Raw genomic sequence first — 22,098 nt, 5'->3', positions numbered from 1 at the left:
TTTTTCCCTCTGAACTTCTCACATGGTTTCATTTCAATAAATGTTCAAATGATCCAATATTTCACCAAAAATCAAAGATTAGAGAAAAAGTCCAGAAACTGAAAACAGATTTGTGTGTCAGAACTTTGTTTTTCTTTTTCCTCTCCCATTAATCATCTCACGGCCCCTCAGATTTATCTAGTGACCCTTTGGAGGGGCCCGACCCCTAGGTTGGGAACCACTGTACTAAACTAGCTAACTGTATATATAAAGTATTATTCAGTATTCAGTATTAATAATCTAATGATGTCATATATAATGTCATATATAATATTACATCAGCCAGAGGGATGAAATAAGTACTTTTACTTTAATGCTTTAAGTACATTTTGCTGTTAATACTTATGTACTTTTACTTTAGTAGGATTTTTCATGCAGAACTTTTACTTGTAATGGAGTATTTTTACATTGCTGTATTAGTACTTTTCTTTAAGTAAAGGACTTGAATACTTCTGCTGTTGAATAAATGTAGTGGTGGAAGTATAAAGTAGCATAAAACTCATCTCAACATTATACTTAAGTACAGTACTTGAGTAAATGTACTTTTATTATTTAGTTTATTATTGTTTCATAAGACTTGTTTATGAACCAAAAGCGAAACTGTGAACTTCTCAGAAGTTTCAACAAACTTATTCTGTGTAAATATAAGAGGAATGTGAGACTTATTAAGTTGTAAAAGTGGGATATGACTGTCATTGTTAATTTTACTGATATTACATTTACCATACAGTAATCAATAGCTAAATTGTGAAAGCAATACAATCGAGCTCCGATTAATCAATTAACATCATGTGCATTTTACAATTGAAACAGGGCTGTAGCCATTGGGACACGCTCGCTGTCACTCGAGACAACCACCAGAAAATGCTTTAATTGTATTTGCGGCTCGGATTCTGCCCCGCCTCCCGACCGTTCTGATTGGCTCCTTTCAAGAGTGCTTAAATTCCTCGCTCTCCGATTGGCTGAGCGAGCTTTCTGTTTTGGTTGCCTGCCAGCAGCCGTCTGGAAGGGGAGGGGAGCCGTCTGCCTTCCGCTTCTGGGCTGGATTGACACACAATGAGGAGCCGAGGCTGGGGAGACGCTCCACAAACACCGCTGTAAATACATACAACAATCACTGAGGCCAGAGGAACATGGAGAACCAGGTACAGTGGCTTTTCCGTCTCCTTGTGGGGTCTGAACTTTTCACGCAGAAAACGCCAGCAGGCTGCGCGCCGGCAGGGCAGGAATGAATCATCTGTACTGCTAGCCAGAAGAAAAAAAAAGCTCCTGCTGCTAATGAACTCGTAGTTGTTTGGCTCTGGAGCTATGCTAGCTTGGGCACTCATACATCGGTATTTACCGCTAGCTAGCTCCAGTCTACCACACCGCTCAGCACCGCTGCATAGCTGCAGCCACAACCGGGCACACAAAGAGATTCACACCTGGTGTTTATTCTGCTCTGCTGTGTTTAAAAAGCACATGCACGCCGTTAAACACCATGAAAACCATTTTTTTGTGTAGCTAAGCTAAGCTAGTCTACCTACCAGGAGAGTGTCGGCCGTTGGCTAAAGGCTAAGGAGCCGCTACAAGGCGCCGGGGGAAAAAGATTTGTCCTCTCCAGGTTGGGCTGGAGAGGCGGGGTGGTGTCTCCACTGCCAGCGGCCCTGAAACCTCACACACACACGGCTAATAAAACCAGCAACCATCACACAACTTCTTGAAATATCTAAAGGAGTATTTGCTAACAGTTGGTTAATGTTTAATGCATGCCTCATTCAGGGTTGTAGACTAAAATACACGCAGTATGGTGGAAAACCTGACTAATTCCCAGTGTGGCTGAACTTGACTCCAGTTATGATGGGCACCCTTGCAATTGGGTGATCATGATAAGGCAAAGAATCCTGAACATTACAAAAAAAACCAGATGTAAAGACAGATTTGCTCTTGCAAGTTCAAGCCTTCACCTTTAATATAATTGCATTGTTTCTTTTTGCATTGTTTCATACTATTAAAGACTTATATCAGCCTAAAAAGCTGCACGATTTACTTCACAAGCTGATAAGTGGGTGAACCAAATTACATATCTGCTTACTGTAAGGGAGATATTGCTTCAAAATGGGTTACTCTCTAAATGCCTGAGGTTATATTCAAGACTATATTTCAGATGTTAAGGCCACACACACCCATGGAAAGTTGCCCAGCCACTTTCTTGGAACTAGTCCCCATTCAGCGTTGGCCCCTTTGAAGTTTTTAACTAGATCATCTAGAGGAAGTCTTCAGCTACGAGTTAAAAGGTAGTCAAGTTGTACTTCTGTGAGTGTTACCAAAGATCTTTCATTCTTATTGCACAAATATATACACTCAGTTGCCAGTTTATTGGTACACGTAGCTGAAAGTAATGCTGTCTAACAACAACACAACAACCATTCAATGAAATGAAAAAAAAGGTTATTTTGTTTTGTTGCTTTCGAGAGGTTGATTCAACTTTATGACTTGCTTTTTACTAGAGGCTGTTTCTAATGTTTTATCGACCCTTGCTGATATAAATGAACATTATAACCCTCAAGGCTGTTGTATTATACATTATTTTTAGCCACGTGTTGTATACCAATAAACTGCCAACTGAGAGTGTAAAAATTTGCAATGTTTGTTAGTCTGTTGCCACGCTGTCACATCCAGAAGTGAGTCAACTTAAGTCCGTCACTGCTTCATTGGAATTTATTTATCTAATGCACATTGCAGCATCCTGATACAGCCAGGTGACAGCTTGGCTAGTCTTAACTGCGTTATGTATGGACAGTAGAGTAAAGGCACATCTTTTAGTTGTTTGGTCTATAAAAAGTCAGAAAAAGGTCACAAATGACGATTACTGTTTCCCAAAGCCCAAGATGAAACCTAAAATGTCTTATTTTGTCCTGACCAACAGTCCACAAACCAAATACATTCAGTTTACTATCATCGAAGACTAAAGAAACCAGAAGATATTCACATTTAAGAAGCTGGATTATCAAAATCGTTGGTGATTAATTGTCTGACAATCGATTTTGATGGACTAATCGTTGCAGCTGTAGCTGAGACTGTTGCTGTTTGCTAGCTGTGTTGAGTGGATGTGTGTTTATGAACGCTACAGTTGGGATGACAGGACGAGTAGTCATGCAGCTTTTCATGATCCCCACACATGATTTCCACTACAAGTAACTGTTTTGTCTCTATTTGTGTCGTCTTGTAGATATATATAAGCGTTTGGCAAAAATGAAGGATTTAGTCGGAACCTACAGCGTCAGCACCACCATCATGATTGTTTGTGTGTGTGTGTGTGTGTGTGTGTGTGTGTGTGTGTGTGTGTGTGTGTGTGTGTGTGTCCTCCTCTCTTCTCCGAGGGAAATTTTCTGACTTTTACTTCAATCGTTTATTAGCTGGAAGAGATTAACATGGTCATGAGGGGTGTTATTTACATGGCAGCTGGGAGTTCATTGTTTTCATGGGAGCCAGCGTGTCTGCCAAAATTTGTATTTCCCCTCAATTGGAGCACTGTGTGTGAGAAAGAGAGAGAGAGGGCTCAAAAGCATCATCTCAGTCTTAGTGGCTTTGTGTTTGTTTTTTTTACATTTGCGTCGCTACATTGCCTTTTTGGTAAAGGTTAGCTAAATAAAAATGTGATGCCAAAAGTAGTTTTGCCCATCTGATATTACAAAGAATCGAATGATTTGAGAAACTCAGCTGTTGTTTTTTGTATCTCTCGGGGTGTTTCATATTTTCAGACAGTTTGACACATTTCAATTGATGTTTATTTATTCTCCCGTTCTCATATTGCCTCCTGCGATTTAAATTTTATGATCATTGGCAGAAATTAGAGCAAGCGGTCAGTTTTTTTAGATGTACGTTTCTACACCGCTCACTCAACTGTTTCTGATATTTTCGGCTTCATATCTTCTTCGGTTTCATATTTTAAGACTTGGTGTAATTCATCATCGTGAGCTGAAACAATGAACTGATAAATAAATCCGATCGACAGGAAATTAATTGGCAACTATTTTGATAATCATTCAAGTTTCTGTCGAAATTGCTTTATTCAGCTTCTAAAACGTGAGAGTTTTTTGCTTTTATCTGTTTTATATCATAGTTAATTCAATATATTATGGATTCGGATTGTTGGGCGAACAAAATAAACAATTTAAAGAGGTCACTTCTTTTATGTTATAGATTAAGTGATTCATAGAGAAAATAATCAACACTTATTTGATGATGAAAACAATCGTTTGTTGCAGACCGAGTATTCTCTTGGGAGCTGAAACAAATAGTCGATTGATTAGGCTACGGGCAACTATTATTTATATCTATTAATCATTTTAAAGTCGTTTTTTTTAATGAACGTTCAACATCTCAGATTTGAGGATTTGCTGCTTATTTTGTCATATATGATAGTAAATTGAATATCTTTAGGTTTTGAACTGATAAGGGCTTCAACTAACTGTTATTTTTATTATCAATTAATCTGTTGATTATTTTCCTGATTCATTTATTAGTTGTTTGGTCTATAAAATGTCCAAAAATGGTGAAAAATGGTTGAAAGCTCAAGGTGACGTCATCAGAAGTCGTCTTTTATCCCGATCAACAGTCCACAACCCAAAGAAATTCAGTTTACTGTCACAAAGACTAAAGAAACAGAAAATATTCACATTTTAAGAAGCTTGAATCTGAGAATTTGGACACTTTTTCCTAAAAAAATGACTCTAATCGATAATCAAAGTAGTCAGCGATTAATTTTCTGTCGATCGACCAACCGATTAATTGACTAATTGTTGCAGCTCTAGAACTGTTAGTCATAACATGCATTTTAAAGACAAGTAGATTGATTGATTATGAAACTAATCACAATAATAATTGTAACCTCTTTAATTTTCTGCTTATTTGTTTGAATTCTCTGTTTGTTTTTTCCACGTTGAAGCTTTTGAATTTGTTGTTCTCATTAATTTCATATGTAGAGTCAGTGTCCTCCTTTTGGCCCATTATCATCCTGGTTTTTAATGTTGTCCTTATCACATTCCTGATTTTTTTTTTGTGTGTGTGTGTGTGTGTGTGTGTGTGTGTGTGTGTGGAGTCGGGCTGAGGGAGGGAGGTGTTGATGATTGGAGGGACTCCGTGGCTGCTCACTATGGGTGTGGTGGAGTCTGGAGTTTAAGGGCATTACTGCCACAGAATGGCCGGGCAGAGTGCCAGGCAGAGGAGGTGTGTGCGTGTGTGTATTTGTGTGTATGTGTGTGTGTGTGTGTGAGAGAGCCTGTGTGAGAGTGCTCATCTCAATCCGGTCCCCTCTAATCCTCCCACTCAGTCCCAGCTCACGAGCCGCTCAGTGCCGGGGCCAAATGCCCACATTCTTCAGTCCTCCCCTGGACATAAAGTGCCTTTCTGTCGCCTCTCGTCCCCCCTCGTTCCCTTCTGCACTCCATCTCCATAGCCTCTTCATTTACTATGCCTATCACCCCCATCACACCAGTGCGGTGTCATTCGCTTGTCCCGTTTGCCGTCATTGTTCTTGACAGAGAGAGGTAGCCCAGCAATGTGCCCCTCTTCTGGACAAACCTTTTGAGATCTGCCGGTTGGGCAGCTAATCACTCCCATTCCACAGGGAGCTTCCCGACACCAGTCCCGCTTTGTGTTTGTCCAGGCCAAGTGCTCAGTCTCTCCCCTTGAGAATAAAGTCCACACACTCAAAATAGAAATTCAGAGGTTTTGCACAAGGTTGAATCAGAAACCAATGAATAATGCCCCCTTGGGTTAATCTTACCACTGGCTTTGCTTATGTTTATTTCATAAGCAATCTCAGCTTGCAAGGTGTCTCAGCTGCTATTTATTTATTAGTATAGGCGAGTAAGTCATGTATGGTAAACCTACTTAAATTCAGGTTATTCATCTCTTTATTTTTAGAATAAAGTATTTCTTCCTCTTTTTAGTCTGACTCATTTGTAATATTTATTCTTAGAAAAGCATGATCATATCTGATGCAAGTTATACAACAGAAAAAGCATAAAGTTTATATATATATATATATGCGTGAGAACAAGCAATCCAGATACTATTTTTTAGAACTGAAACTATTAATCAGTAATAGTAATTTAGTAAAATCAAATATAAATGCCAAACATTCACCTGTTCTAGCTTATACATTGTGAGAATATGCTGCTTTTCTGTATCTTACATGTTACTAAACTGTTTTGTGCTTTTGTAAATTGTAATTGTTCACTATTTTCTGACAGTTTATAGACCAAACAGTAATTGACAATTAAAATATTTGCTATTTGGAGTCCCTAGTTGTTTTATTATAGACATCATGTAGAGTAAACTTCAAGTCACCCCTCGTTGTATGTCTTTTTCTTCTCTTCTGTTTTAGGCCGACACATTTAATTTAGTATGCATCGTATACAACACAGTGATGCATAATGCAGGTTACATGTAAACGTTTCTATCGTGAGAAAGCAAGGGATCAGCATGTACTTAAATGTCCAAAAGACGCAATCTCAAGGCATTTATTTGTCCTTGATGTGCTCACCACAATATGCAAAAAGTGTAGATAACAGCAGACATGTTTCGATTCGTCATCATCATCTCTTTCTTGATCTGAAAAGTCTTTTTCCTCTCACCCTGCCTCCGTAGTTCACATGTTACAGTTGTTTTTTTTGTCTCGTCTATATTCTCCCAAGTCTACAGACCTATTATATACAATATTTGACTCTTTGATTTGTCTTTTCAGTGCACAGTGCAGGTGAAGCTGGAGTTGGGCCACAGAGCCCAGCTAAGGAAGAAAGTGACATCAGAAGGCTTCACACACGACTGGATGGTGTTTGTCCGAGGGCCAGAGACTGGCGACATCCAGCACTTTGTAGAGAAGGTTGTCTTCCGCCTGCATGAGAGCTTCCCGAAACCCAAGAGAGGTATGATGACAGAGATAACGATATTCAAACATGCACACAAACACACATTATCTCTGTCTGCAAGGCAAAGCAAGTTATTTTTATATACACATTTCATAAAAGACTAAGACATACAGAACAAGAGATTTAAAATGCGTAAGGATGTAAACTAATTGCACAAAGATTAGTAACATGAAAACTGAAATAATTAGAGTTCAGGATTTAAAAAAGGCAGGTGAGATAATTGTTTAAGTGCTTAAGATTCAGTTTTCGGTGCACAGTTCTCTGGACTTTACATTTCTATGTGATGCTTTTGGTTTATCAGAAACTGATTAAGCTCTAGCAGGGGGGCAATGACATTCTCAATTTTTAAAATGAAGTTATTCATAACATAATTCAAAGAGGTCAGAGTGAGGCTAAGCTATGGTGCAGCTGAATAATCCATATGTCATTTTTTTATTTTACATTCCTGACAGTCTTATAAGTTGATCCTCTAAGCTCTAACAGTCCATCTTATTAATGCCCCAACACATCTACAAAGTCAAAACTCTTTAAATGTATTTGACTGTAGGTGGATAAAACGAAGTCCGTGCGATACGGACAACATTAAAAGCGCCCTGTGGAGTTTTCCCAGTTAGTTTACATTAAGAGTTACTCACCAAGACGCATTTGTGTGTATCCTTGATGTCTATCAAAAGTGTTGAGTGCATTTCCTGCCTTGAAAACACATTTGCAAAGCCATTTTTTCAAAGCCAAGTATTTTAAATCCTGCGTTGCTTAAATCCATGTATACTAGACTGTGGTCTTCTTCTTCTTGTTCTTCTCTGCGTTTCTTGGCACATTACAGCCACCAGTAGGTCAGTGGAATAGTGTGAAACCGTTGGCAAGAACATGTATTGCATCATGCGCGTGCACCAGACAAACAAAACGGGGACCCGCTCATAAAAAAAAAAAACTGCTTCATAGTGCTACTAGAGGTCAGAAACCCCACAGGGGAACCTTTTTAATATCCTGACAATCCTGACAAATCGTTTTACTGTCAGTAAACTGTATTCCAATCTTCTATTATATGAAAAAATGTTCATTAAACAACCGATATCATGTTCATCACTGTCATGGTATTACAGTATAAAGTTTGACGAGACTGTAATTTACAAATAATGTTACTTAATTTGTTTCCGAGGGTGTTTGTTTGATATTCGTGTCACTCTCAACAGTTTACTGTATTTCCGTCTGTGTTTGTCTGCAGTATGCAAGGAGCCTCCGTACAAAGTGGAGGAGTCGGGCTACGCAGGCTTCCTCATGCCTATTGAGGTTTACTTCAAGAACAAGGTGAGAAAAATGGACACAAATAGTTTGCTTGTATACTGCTGATGGCGTAGGAATGTACAAATCAGACATTTGGGCAGTGAATAAAAATACTAGAAAGAAAGACTAGTGCAAGTTAGAATGAGATGTGGGACAAACGTAATTATTTTAACTTCAGTACGGTTTGAGTGTTGTAAACTGATTTATTTTAAATGCAGTGGATGCTATAATATTGATTTATATTGAAATTAACGTATGGACCGCCTTTACGTGCACACAAGAATCCAGGTTATTTGGAGAAATCACGTTTTTCCGGCAGAAATCTACCCGTGTTAACCAGGTTAAGTCTTTAACTTGATGAAGGAAACTGGTTTTCCTTTTACGTGACGTTTCAGAAATAAGGTTACAGCCCGAAAGCCGGGAATAATCCGATTACTTAAGTGCATGTAACCTCAGTGACAGTTCAGAACCTTTTTATAGACTGTTTTGTGAATGGCTTTACTGACACACGCCCCGATCGGTCCAGATAATTCAATGAATGTTAGTTAAACATTGTTTTGACATGGCGACATTCATAAAAGTGAAAGAATTAAAATGAGCGGACACTATTATACCAGGACTTCTTCGTCTCTATATCAGTCATTGGAATGAACAATGAAAGAAAGATGTATATACGTGCACATTAGTTTATCATCGTCTCCTGAAAGTCTTCATAATATTAGACTTCTGGACTGCATCCAAGAAATGTACTTCCTCTGTTTATGTGCAATTAACATATACACAATCAACAAATCTGTCAAAAAGATGAAGAAAATACCGAGAGGGAAACACAGGGAGTGTAAACATCAGCAACCATTCATCCATCTCTACATTTACAAAAGGACGTTTTTGTTTATAAAATCTCTCAAGAGTGTCTTAATGCCTTTTCCTCAACTTTAATCGTCCGTGTCTCTACTTCTCCCAGGAATGTGACTTGTTCCTTATCAGTGTGCAGGCCCCGACTATGTCTGTGTGTTTTATGGACTTCCAGGGTGATCGTTTGTTCATTCGGCTTTTATCTATTGTTGTGAAATATGTAGGTATTGAGAGGCGAGTGTATCTAGGGCAGTAATGCAGAAAGACAAACACAAATGAGCTTGTGTTGCACAGAAAGGTTAAAATGACACGATGACTAAAAAAAAAAACTTTTATCTTTTATTCTATGGTCTTTTATTTAGGAAGAGCCAAAAAAGGTGTGTTTCAACTACGACCTGTTCCTTAACTTGGAGGGAAACCCCCCTGTCAACCACCTGCGCTGTGAGAAGCTCACCTTCAACAACCCCACCAAAGAATTCAGGAGAAAGCTGATCAAAGCTGGAGGGGTGAGTCTGCCACACACACACACACACACACACACACACACACACACACACACACACACACACTGGCTGGTTGCCAGGTTGAGTGGACTGATGACTGAATGACTGACTAAAATCAATAGCAGTGCCACAATGAACAATAGTACTGTAGTAGCAGTCACTACATAATGCATTTTACCATAAATTCTCACGTAAAAGCCTGTCTCTCTCGTCAGTTGAGTTAAATAAAGGCCTCGACAAATAACTGAATATAAGAAGACCGTCCTTTTCCAACACCTGTTTTTGGGGGAAAAAAAAGACTTTTTGAAGATATAACAGACTTTCACACTCGTCCTGTTAGGATATTTTCCCTGAGATAATATTAACCCAAGGAGAAAAGAGTCCTCATCCTTGAAGCTTTTTTCTCATAAAAAAAAAGAAATATTTCCATTAAAGCAGAACGCAAATCAGTCACTTTCGGTCTTTTTTAGCACCTCGTCACCTGCGACTGCAGCAATTCTTGGCTGCTTGACAGATGATTTAGTCCACGGTTTGTTTCTGCCGTTAAGATGTTGGAAGACAATTTGGACTCATTTGTTAATTAGTCAGTTATTAAATCAACAGAAAAATAATTGACAACTATTTTGGTAATCATTCTCTGATTTCAGCTTCTTAAATGTGAATATTTTCTGGTTTCTTGAGTCTTAACTGATAGTAAACTGAATATCTTTGGGTTATGGGCTGTTGGTCAGGGCAAGATGAGACATTTAAGGTTGCACTGTGGGAAACAGTTATCGACATTTTACAGACCAAACAACTAATTGATTAATTGAGAAAATAATTGACAGATTAATTCATACTCAAAATAATCATTAGTTGCAAACCTAGAGCTGACCAGCTCTAACACAATCACTATAAACAAACTTAAAGACACTCACTAGCTTAGCAACATTAAGGCTACAAACAACCCATAATGCAACACTCATAGTAAGATCCGGCGTACACTGATACACTCTCAATTCAAAAAGAATATCTGATGTTGTGACATTTAACTGTCAAATACGATGAAGACGACTCCACAGAATTTCTAGAATAAAATATCATTTATATTCGGACCTATACAGGTTTTTGAGAATTTACACTGCATTGTGACGTACGGTGGCTTTAAACATCAACACAGACGCTCTTCTAACTGTTGTCTCTCTGATTTAGGTGTTGGTGGTTCCAGAGGGGGCTGAAGCTGTGTCGAGGCCCAGTCCAGACTACCCGATGCTCCCCACTATCCCGCTCTCTGCCTTCTCAGACCCCAAGAAGACAAAGACCTCTCACGTGTCAAAGGTTGGTTAAGAGACAACCTATCCCGAAAAGTCTCACAACTTCATTGATCATTCCAGTCAATTTATTGATATTTTGTGAAAAAAAAGGTATAGCCAACTTGCAAAGTAAGCATTGTGTGCCCTCAACAAAAACATCAAATCAGCCTTCAGAACAGGCTGACTCAGGCCTCTCTAATCACTACCAACTGTGCTTGAGCATCTGTATGCATGTATGCAGTGTTACACACCAGCCAGCTTATCTGCCAGGAGAAGGGACATATCAGAAGAAATCAGGAAGTTGATCCGTTTGCCTTTTTCCAGTGTTGCCACAGTTATTGTATCAACCCTTCACAGACCAGTATAGTTCTTCCTGCCTGACTGAAAAGAAATGACTTTTCACTTTTTTTGCCTTTTGCCGAGGTTTGATCGTCTGTACCGCGACCTGTGTCGCTGTGTGTTACCATAGTTACTATACAAAGTCTTACCTCTTTCTAGACAAACTGATTTTGAGTCAAGAACCATGTCTGCAAATTATCTTTAACTAATATTCCTCCTCATGATGTAGAAATGTTTTTTAGATCCACATTAATTACATGGCGTGAGCAGGTGTGTGTTCGGCACCAGCTTGAGGCAGAAAGAGGACTTGGTGTCATCAGAACTGCTCGCTGGACAGTCAAACAGCTTTGGGAACAATCTTCGCCCACACTTTTCTGACGTCAGATTAGAGGGTGCCCACTGTGTCTGTCGGTTTCTGCAACTTTGTGAAACCAACCATCCGAAATTCATACCCAGTTCACACCCGCGTCTTTTCTCACCTCATTGTGTGGAGGTGAGAAAAGAGCCTGGGGTGTCAATTTCTCTCTCAAACTCCGTTTTCCATTCTTTATAAAACTATTTCTGAATATCTTTGTGGTTTTTACTGTTGTTTGGACAAAAAATACATTTGAATATGTCACCTTTGACTCTAAGAAGGTATTATAAGCATTTCTTAAACTATTTACTGACATTATATAGACAAAGCAATTAATCAAGAAAATAATCAGCATATTAACCAATAACAAAAGCAATGGTTAGTTGAAGCTCTAGACTAATTGTTTCCTACAGAGAAATTAGCATTTTTTTTTGTTTTGGCTGAAGTTATCCTGATAAAAAATGCAGTGTTTGACACTTGATTGTCAGGAAGTACTGTGACAACAGTGCAGAGTAGACTGGCAAGGCTAATGTCTGTGAGCAGTTGAGCTTGTGCCCACGTTAGCGTCCTTAAGCTGCGCGCTTTGCTAAGAGTGGCGATGACAGTGCTGCTGTTCATCCAGATGTTTATTTGTCTCCAGGAGCCAAGTAAAGAAGGAAGTGGTGGCAGCAGCAAAGGACCCAAACCGCACAAAGTGACCAAGGAGCACCGGGAACGTCCCCGAAAAGACTCTGAGAGCAAAGCCACGTCGAAAGGGGACAATGACAGAGATGGAAGCAGCAAGAGTGGCCGCGACCCTTCTTCTTCCTCATCATCGTCTTCAAAAAAGCCGTCAGAGATCAAAGTGAAAGATGAAGTAAAGGTCCTACCCAAGGCGGCCTTCAAGGAGCCTAAACTCACACTGAAGGAGTCAAAGATGGAGGGCATGTCCCCTAAAGGAGGGGGGGCTGGGAGTGGAGGGGGTGGTGGGGGAGGAGGAGGAGGAGGGCCCACAGAGTCCAAAGCCCCCGGGAAACGGCCATCCACGGTGGAGTCTCCCAAACCTAGCGCTAAGAAGCAGAAGAAAGGCAGCTCTGAGGGGCCGAAGGGGCCGTCCAGCGGGGCCTTCACAGGAACATCTCCCCGCGTCTCCTCGTCATCTGCAGCCAGCCAACCGTACGCGGAGAAGAAACCTTCCAAGGAAAAGGGTCGCTGGGCCAAAGGCAAAAACGACACACAGGAGCTGAAGGAGCCCAAGAAACTTCCAGAGTCCGAAGAGTCGAATTCAGAGGATGAAGCATCTTCGAAGTCAGAGGTAACAGGAGTTTAAGTTTTTTTTTTCTTTCTTGGAAATGAAAGAGATGATTGTTTGAAAGGATTTTCTAATGTCATGCTGTTCATCTTATGATCCCCATATTTCGTTGCGCACTTGCTAATTTATATTTTTATCGATTTATTGCACAACTGCATTTACAAAAAAATGTGAAAGTTTGACCTTATTTTATTCCAGATCTTGGATCTTGAATTCAATCAGCCCACATCTCTTTGTCTTGTCCCACTAACTTTCTTACTTATCATTTCTTACATATTTCTGTCCCCTTCTCCTCCTACAGCAGTCGGCCCCCTCCAGTCCTTCCAACTCCAGTTCCAGCTCTGACTCCAGTTCAGATTCGGACTTTGAGCCAGGACAGAAACAAGGGCAAGGTACAGTCAATACAGCTGGTTTCACTGGAGAGGAAGTAAAGATCAGGGAGTGAAGATCTAATGTGAAATATTTGAGTCTGTTAAAGGCTTTTGGAATATGAGGTTATAGTTTAGTTCACATTGTTTTTGTTGTTGTGGCAATGAAACACAAAAAATGACATTTAAAAATACTAAAACACTATTATTAAAATATTATAATAATAAGATTAAAAACATTAAAATGAACATGTTGAACATAAGGGAAAAACAAATTCAAATACAGACACAATAGACAGAAATAAAAAAGGATTGTGTTGGTGAGTTTAAAAAGCTAAGGAAGTTAGCTCTGTGGCCACTGAGTCTGGATCTGATCTCATGGTCTTCTCAAATAATCTTGCTTTTGTTTTGACATGCTTGCATTGTTGATTTCTGGTTGACATTGTGGGTGTATATGATGTGCTGTTGTGTGTAGCTTTGTATTTTGTATAATGTGTTCTGTGAGTTTTTTTGCTTTGTACTGTTTATTGCTGTGCTGTTGTATGTTTTGATTGTGGGGGACTACAGATGTAAATTAGCTTTGAGCTAACTCTGGTGCAGTGCATCATTTATGTTAAAAACTGCACACTGCCCCGATAAATAAACACAATACAAAATAGGCTTATAAAGACCTCTCACAAAAAAAAGGTGCACAGTAGCACAACATACAGAACAGAAGAGAGGAAAAAAGACTGATAATTCTATGTACCAAAAATAACATACAGATGACAAACATAGATGGCTACAACTATCAGAAAAGATACAAGGAGACCAAAAGCCACAATATACAAAATACTAGTATCTGTGCTCTTTTGAAATCTTGGAAGATGCAAATGATTTACATGTCAGGTCATTAATATTATGGTTTTGTGTCTGTCCGTCTCTCTCAGGCCCCTTGCGATCTATGGTGGAGGAGATCCAATCAGAAGAGTCAGATGATGATGACAGCAGCTCGGAGGAGGAGACCCCCATCAAGACCAACCCCCCCAACCGCGACTCTCGGTCAGTCTCTATAAAGCGCACTTCAACACTGCTGAGTTATCTCGGTCTGTCGTGAGATGAGAGTTTAAAATCATCAGAGAAACGTGGTGAAATCTCGATCAACAATGGCGGTGCTCGATCGCACTGTGAGACGAGTTTATCAGTGGAAATCATCGGCAAGCTGCTAAAACACATTAACCTCATCTGTGTTTTATGTAGCCCTCTTTATCTGACTGCAAAAGGATTCACACACTCTCATCTCTTCCTCTTCTGAGGTTTTGTGATGCATCGAAGTGCCAGCACTGCAGCCAAAGCTTTCATTATCGCTTTGCTAGATGAGAAAGTGGCGCAGATGTACGGCACGAGTTAATGACACGTCTCTGCATATATGTATGTTGTTTTTATTTTAATAAATATTCCAGTTGTAGCACTACAGTTCAACAGGTGACACAGATTGCGACCAAGATTTTATTAAAACCATCTTGCACAGTGTAACATGCAGTGAGCTTGTAAGATGTTTGCAATCAAACAGGTGCCTTATAGGACAATGCTGGTGATTTTCTATATTATTCATATTCTCAACCTGTTGACTTTGCACTAAAGTTATTTACACTGTAGTACAAAGTTCAGAGGTTGTTAAATGTAGCGCAACAAGCTAGCAAAGCTCTGTAAAGGTAACCACATTCCTAAGCGGTAGCTTTCTAAACAAACTACCGTGACCATAATCTTCCTGGCGAAGGAACATGTCAGCCAGTGCAGCGGTCTGACTCACTGACATGTTTTTAATAGTTTTTGGACAATAACGGATGTCTACAGCACAGAGGAATAATATATATCAGGCTTTGGATACACAAACAATACTTGTAAGTAGGATGAGTTCATTGTTGGTTTGGCTCTGCACATGAGATTTGTAAGAAAAATATAGAAAACCACCAGATGTATCCTTTAAACTTTCTCTCCCTACCTCACCAGTTTTCTCTCCTCAGTGTTGTTTACGTAGGTTTTCTAATTTTAGGCTGCGGTGTCTCCTCCACTAAACGATGAAATGAAATGAAGCCCATAACCAAAAAGGGCTGATGTTGATTTGTTTTGCTGAGTGGTGAACCCCATACTGGCAGCTAATAAAATTTACAATCTTAAGATGCACACACACACACACACACACACACTTGCAAGTACAACAGCAAGCAGTATGACAATGTGTTCTTTCTGTCCATCTATGTGTGACTGACCTCTGGCCTCTGCCTGTCCCCCCCCCCCCGTCAGACTCAGCCTGGACAGCGAGAGTGACAGCAGTGACGGCTCGCACCGCCCCAGTCGAGACCCCGCCCCGCCCCCGCAGAAACATAGCTCCTCCAATAACAAAGTGAGTCAGACAGACCTCCGACGGCTGCTAACACATTGACATATTGAGGTCGGAGCAGTTTGACCAGAAAATAAACATGGAAACCACCAGAGCAGTCGGTGATAATGACAATATGTTTACATAAATTCTTTAATTTTCAGTTGCCAACATTAATTGTAATTTCCTGATGTGCTTTGTGTGTTTGAGAAAGCAATGTATGAGTTATACTATCAAAACATTATTGAACAGCACTCTAAGGTGTTAGTTTAGACATTTTAAATATCAGTACATACTGTATTTTTAATGCTGTGGTGCTACCAAACACAGAATAGCCTGAAGCCATTCAGCCACAGTGTTTAAGGATTGCACCATTTCAGCTGTATTAACTGTCATCGGTGTCCCAGATAGTCTCATGGTCTCACATCGCTGCCTCTCTCTCTCTTCTTCGTATCTTTTCTCTCTGTAATTTCTCTCCTTTTTTCTTTTTTTTTTGTTTCTTTCTTGCTCTCTCTCTCTTTCTCTGATCTTGTCTTTCCTCTGTCCGAGCGTAGGTGTCAGGCAGAAAGAGTCCAGACTCCTCGTTTCGCTCAGAGAAGGTGTTGAAGAAGGGATACGACAAGGTAGGAAGGGTAAATCAAACTTTTTATGCTTCAACTCTCACACACACATGCAGTGTTTCACCAATGTTCAATGAGTGCATTAATGAATTCAAGATGGAATACGGCCAGTGAATCGATCCAGATGTTTAGACAGACCTATGAACCCCCTGAAAAGAAATCTCCTTCCTCTTTGTAACTAGAAGATTAAAGTAGTGTTAAAGGGAAACTCTGGTGGAGTGATCTTATCACTCCTTCACTTTGAAACATCTGCTGAGTTTCATGGAGATGGATTTTGTTTATATGTAAGTCCACATTAAAAGGCTTTGTGTTGGTGATTTAGCCTGCATTTCCTGGTTCATTTTTAACCATATCTGGACCAGCTGCAAGAGAACAAATCACAGACGTCTGAAATCATGTGAACCAAGCTCCACATTATTATCGATTAGGGAAACAAAATCGGTCTTGCATCTTTAAAAATAGCAAGAAATGTAAAAAGGCTACCAAGTGCAAATAACTATAACATAAAGATGTTTTTATAACATCCGAATATTTCCAGTACAGCTAGAACGGCACCATAATTATGTTGTTCGGGTGTCAGTCAACTTTATGTATAAAGACTAAAATATCAGCTTTGTCTCAGAGGGCTTTAAAATCTCTAAAATCTACGTCCTCTGTCCTTAAATCTTCATCTTGATCATTTCTAGATTCACTATTTTGTGCCGATGTTCTACAAACATACAGAGAGAAAATTCAAGTCATGGAAGACAACAAATATTACTGGTTTCTCTACTGACTCATGACTCTCTCCTCTCCTTTTGTCTTTCATCTCATTCTCCTCTGTAACCTCCTCCGAACTCTTCAGGCGTACACAGAAGAGTTGGTCGACCTTCATCGCAGACTGATGGCTTTGAGGGAGCGTAACGTCCTGCAGCAGGTGTGTGTTTCTGTGTCTCTGTTTTCTGCTCGATACTACTAACTGTTGCACTATTTCATCAGAGGTATCTGAATATAAAACTAAACTACAAAGCGTACGGGGGGAAAAAAACAGTAATTTGCCTTTTAAACTTTGTTAAAAAATGAGCAAACCAAACAAAAAAAAGTATAAAAACATCATGGTGGTCATGTTTTAAAGATGATAGTTCATCTCTCCTCTCAGATGGAAATCTTTCACCTCCCATGAATGTGCAGTGTTGTGGATGTGTTGCATTGAGCGTGTAATTTACATACTCTGCTCCGACTGGATGGTTATTTTCTGATGGAGCTGCTACACACGAGGAAGTAGTTAATTTTCTGTTGCACTGTTTGTTTCCTGAGTACAGAATAGCTTTGTTTTTTTGGGTTTTTTTGTACCTCGCAGTATGTGATGTTGAAGCTTTTAATACAACAAAGACACACAAGTTGATGAGACTGATAGTGAGTGAGCGAGTTCTTTCACGTAGTGGAGCGGAAGAGTGAACATTTCTGTGCTTCAGTTTCTGCAGGAATCAAATCGAGTGCAATTGGCTCCTGGCTGATTTTTTTTTTTTTTTTTGCTCACATTTGCATCAGAGGACATTTGCTTCCACTTTCCCCCTGAAGAGTCTGTGGCTCAGTGGGTGGCACTGGGCTGCAAAGCCAGGTCCCATTCACAGTGAATAGCAGCCTATCGATGTCTCAGTTTTTTAAGTCCTTACATGTGAACGGCTCGTTAGACTTTTAAATGTTGACGAGTCTCTGTTGGAAGTTTTCAATACTTCCTTTTATTGAGTAAGTTCTAACATTTAATATGATCTGCTGGTTTGGTCTGAAAACAAAACCCCACTGGGGAAAAAGTGAGTGTTTGCCGTAAAGTCATAAACTTAATTTATGTAGCACCTTTCCAAATAGCGTTATAAAGGGAAAAGCTAAATTTAAAACAATTTAGCAGCACAATTAAATGAAATCCAGCTATTAAAGGTTTAATTAGAGAATACCTGAAATAAAATAAAATGAGGTAAAACCAGTAAAAATAACAAAACGCATAAAACATTATAGAACTAAAAACAAAAAACTTTGAGTTAAGATTAATAACCGTTTTTTTTTTTTTTTTTTTAAAGGTAAGTTTTAAGAAGTGATTTAAAAGATGTCACAGATGTAAATTTAAATTATCTTTGCCACTTTTATCAAGTCAGAGCTGCACTTTAACATACATATGAGGTTTTTTTATTCAAACAACAAAATTTAATTTGGCCTTCTACAAGCTGTGGAGGCATCACGGTGGTTCGCTGGTTGTTTCCTCTCGCTGGTAACAATGACAACATTGACACTGGTGTTACTCTCTGTACTGTTTTTGTATTTATTGTTTTAATTAATTGCGTTTTTAAAAAAAATTTTTAATCACTGACTGCTGTCTAGAAGTCAAATTGCTCTTTGGGGGAATTAAAACTTGATTTTCTCTCTCGTCTCTCTTCTCGTATATCAGATTGTCAACCTGATCGAGGAGACGGGCCACTTCAACGTGACCAACACCACCTTTGACTTTGACCTCTTTTCACTGGACGAGTCCACCGTCCGCAAACTACAGAGCTACCTTGAAGCAACGGCCACGTGACAGGAAGTGGAATTTTTTGTGGTCGGCGACGACGGCGGCGGCGGAGGTGGACTCGCTGCGATCTCCTCAAGGAGGGGACAAGCAGCCACGTCTGTCGCAGCTGTTTCACAGGCCTGACTGAATCATCGAACAACTACCGTACACACACAAACAAACACATGAAGCACACATGAAGACACACCACCTTCACGTGACGCTGAGGAGGAGGAGGAAGGAGGAGGAGGAGGAGGAAGAGGAAGAGGAGGAGGAGGAGGTGTGAGAGGGAGTGTCGGAGCTGGTGGCAGGAGGGTGGGAGAGGAGCACCGGAGTGGCTGAACTCCGTCTACAGTCAGGATTTTCACTACACATCTCTTTTTTTTTTTTTTTTTTTTTTTTTTTTGAGTGTCAAGCCTCTGTGCAGAGCTGTGGAATGCACCCCACTTCCCCTCCTTCGCCCTCCTGCACTCATGTTGCTCCCTCCTTTTGCAAACCCAATACTTCCCCTCCTCCTCCTCCGCCTCCTCCTCCTCCTCCTCCTCCTCCTCCTCCTCCTCCTCTTCATTCACACGCACACTCCTTACTCGGCAGAACACTCCAGTTCCCTTCCCCCTGCTGTCAGCTGGAGCTCATTTCTCTCCCAACATATTCTTGAGTTGTGTGTGTGTGTGTGTTTCTGTGCACGTGCGTGTGCGTGTGTGTGCGTGTGTGTGAGCGAGCACTGCTGAGGTTTAAGAGGAGATGTTGTCTTTGTGGTTACTGACTTCTCTTTGTTCGTGAAGCTCGAGCACAAACAACAGCCGGTTTCCCTCCTTCCCCCTGTGCACACACACACACACACACACACACACACACAACACACACTCACCAAACAAATACAGATTCATGCACATGTTTGTCTCCCAGGTCCTTACACTTAACACTGTACATGAAGACACTGAGAAGTGTGCTGTATGTGTGTGCGTGTGTGTCTGTTTTTGGATGAGGTTTCTCTGTTGTCTGAACATCTGAACATATGTTCTGTTGAGTTTCCCCTCTACTTCCTCGCACTGAAAGCTGAGCCTTGACCTCCTACCAACAGCCCCCCCCTCCACCCCCCCCTCCACCCCCACCACCCCACCTCCACCTCTTCCCACTGAAGCCCCCTCACTCCATCCCTCCTCTTCACCCTCCTCCTCCTCCTCTTATTCCCATATCGGCGTGCATGAAAGGGCTCGACTGCTCGCGGCCAGAGCAGTGGAGGATCACTCCTGAATTGCCTTCTAGTGGTGGGTAGGGTGGGGGGGTTTAAAAAAAAAAAAAAAAAGAAAAAAAAAAAAAAAGCCGTGAAAAAGTAGCCATACTTATCTCCCAGAATCCAAAAATAAGAAGAAGAAAAAAAAAAAAATAGGGGCCACGCTTTTTTACATTTTATTTTTCTACAAGTGCATTTTGTGTATTTATTCCCAGATTGCGGTTAAGATAACCTGTGAGCTATGAATGTATATCGCTTTTACTTTTCTACGGCTAGCAACAGCCCCACTCTAGTGCCTTTCTGCAACTTGCAGTGCGAGGGGGGGGTGTGCGCTCTGTTAGCCATGGTCACACAGATTGAAGGACCCCCCCAAACCCCCCTCCCAACCCAACCCCTGCTCGGGGAAACAAGTGTTAATTGGGGAAGCCTGAATATCCAGTATTGTCTTAATGGCTTCCATCCCTGCAGTGCTACTCCTTTTCCAGTGTCTTTGTAGGCTGTTGTCCTTTTATCGGTGATGTTTCTGTTAATTGAGCTCTCTGGAAATTTTAAGACAACTTTTTTTTTTTTTTTTTTTTTTTTCTTTTCATCGACGGTGATCATGTTTTCATGTTCTTGCTTTCTGAGATTAGGTTCAGTGTTTTTTAAAAAGAGGGAGCGTCAGGTGACTGTGTGGTAGATACTCCCGTTAATTAGCTGTAGTAACAGTCGCTCTCAGCTGTGTTGTGTGTTTTTAATGAGACGGCGCTCTCAGTTGTTGTTGAATAGGGTCCAGGTTCCCTCTTCAAAAGGTTTGAAGTATCAGAACTAATGGTGGAGCATTTGATACCAAGTTACCAGGCACTTGAACAGCGTCGGCGAAGGACGTGTAGGCAGAAAAATAAGCTAAACAAAGCGCTCTGTGTGTTTTCTTTCCCTAAAAGTGAAATGTATTTCTTAGCGGCCTGCCTCATGAAGCGTAAATAGTGTTTGTTTGATAACTCTTGAGTTCAAATCAGGTTGTCCGGTCTCACAAAGATGGCTCTCTTTAACCAAGTTGTATCACTGTGCTGCTCCAGAGAGGGTTTAATTGAGATTAAATCAAAATCTGTACATGGCAAGAAAGCATTATCATCAGTAGAATCACTGAATCACTCTTTCCATGCCAACTATACAAGATATAGCCACAATCTGACTTTAAAACAGGGCTTTTAACATGTAGCAGGAAGACAACATTTAAGTATTTAGTGTCAGTTTTGTGTTCATAATCCATCAGTGCAGCTAAAAATAAAAAGTGGTGGGACTTAATGAACACAAAATGTTTCTACAGATCATGATGCTTAATTAAAAGAAATGCCAACTGTAGCATCATTATTATTATTATTATTATTATTATTATTATTATTATTAAGAAATAAATAACCACACACAACATGAGTGTCCTGTGGTTGCATAAAATTAGGTGACGCGTCCGGATTTATGAAAATAGTAGACGTGAAGTTGAAGAAAGCATGAAACAAAGCCTTTATTTCCTTTTATTATTTCCTTTTATTTTCTATATCACAACACCTCTGACAGCATTATCACACTTATGTTACGGCCACACACCAAAAGAAATAAAGCTAGACCTTTCAGCTTCACTCGTAAGCAGAGTATCATGGTTAGAGTTCGTCTTGCACACTAATTTAGAACCATTTAACCTAATCTGACAACTATTTCCTTAAATCGCGTTATCCAAAAAATGCTAAAAAAAAAACAACAACAACAGAGAAATACTTGTCATAATTTCATAGAGTCCGAGGTGACTGGGCTCTCTGGGTGATTCAGATGTCTCATTTTATCCGACCAGCTGTCCAAACCACCAAATTCTCATATTTGAGAATCTGGAGCCAGGGAATGTTTGGCATTTTTATTGACTGAAATTATCAATCAATCAACCAAATTTTCTTTTGATCGCTGAAAAAAAAAACACACATCTGCCAGTCAGTCAGAGGTTTGTCTCTGTGGTTATGGAATAACAAACAATAATCAAGCTTTCTGTTATTCAAGCCTTATTATGTGCATATTTACTCTTTGTGTCATTTTAATTGTTTATTCACCTTGAAACACAAGAGCACAAATGATGATAATCTA

At 40.1% G+C, this 22,098-nt stretch overlaps 1 protein-coding gene across 2 annotated transcripts; it reads left to right on the top strand.

Moving 5' to 3' along the window:
* The first annotated feature begins 1,032 nt into the window (after positions 1 to 1,032).
* On the top strand, positions 1,033 to 21,936 carry LOC137187533 (protein ENL-like). 2 transcript variants are annotated; one of them, XM_067596493.1, is made up of 12 exons: positions 1,033 to 1,184; positions 6,773 to 6,953; positions 8,182 to 8,264; positions 9,458 to 9,601; positions 10,790 to 10,915; positions 12,225 to 12,878; positions 13,177 to 13,267; positions 14,173 to 14,284; positions 15,530 to 15,629; positions 16,160 to 16,228; positions 17,070 to 17,141; positions 18,648 to 21,936. In XM_067596493.1, the coding sequence occupies exons 1-12, from the start codon at positions 1,173 to 1,175 to the stop codon at positions 18,774 to 18,776; spliced, it is 1,773 nt and encodes a 590-aa protein (XP_067452594.1). In that variant the 5' UTR covers positions 1,033 to 1,172; the 3' UTR covers positions 18,777 to 21,936. The 2 variants fall into 2 exon arrangements, with proteins under 2 accessions (XP_067452594.1, XP_067452593.1); XM_067596492.1 differs by having other exon boundaries at positions 1,034 to 1,184; positions 16,160 to 16,237.
* The last annotated feature ends 162 nt before the right edge of the window (positions 21,937 to 22,098 follow it).

This window comes from Thunnus thynnus, chromosome 8, assembly GCF_963924715.1.
Source record: "Thunnus thynnus chromosome 8, fThuThy2.1, whole genome shotgun sequence".
Taxonomy (NCBI): domain Eukaryota; kingdom Metazoa; phylum Chordata; class Actinopteri; order Scombriformes; family Scombridae; genus Thunnus; species Thunnus thynnus.
Note: the sequence above shows the minus strand (reverse complement) of the source record. Positions and strands in the feature narration are given on the sequence as shown.

Coding starts and splice junctions, on each gene's coding strand:
- LOC137187533 (XM_067596492.1), top strand. Junction 8,265..9,457: donor AGGTTTACTTCAAGAACAAG/GTGAGAAAAATG, acceptor TCTTTTATTTAG/GAAGAGCCAAAAAAGGTGTG. Junction 17,142..18,647: donor AGCGTAACGTCCTGCAGCAG/GTGTGTGTTTCT, acceptor CTCGTATATCAG/ATTGTCAACCTGATCGAGGA.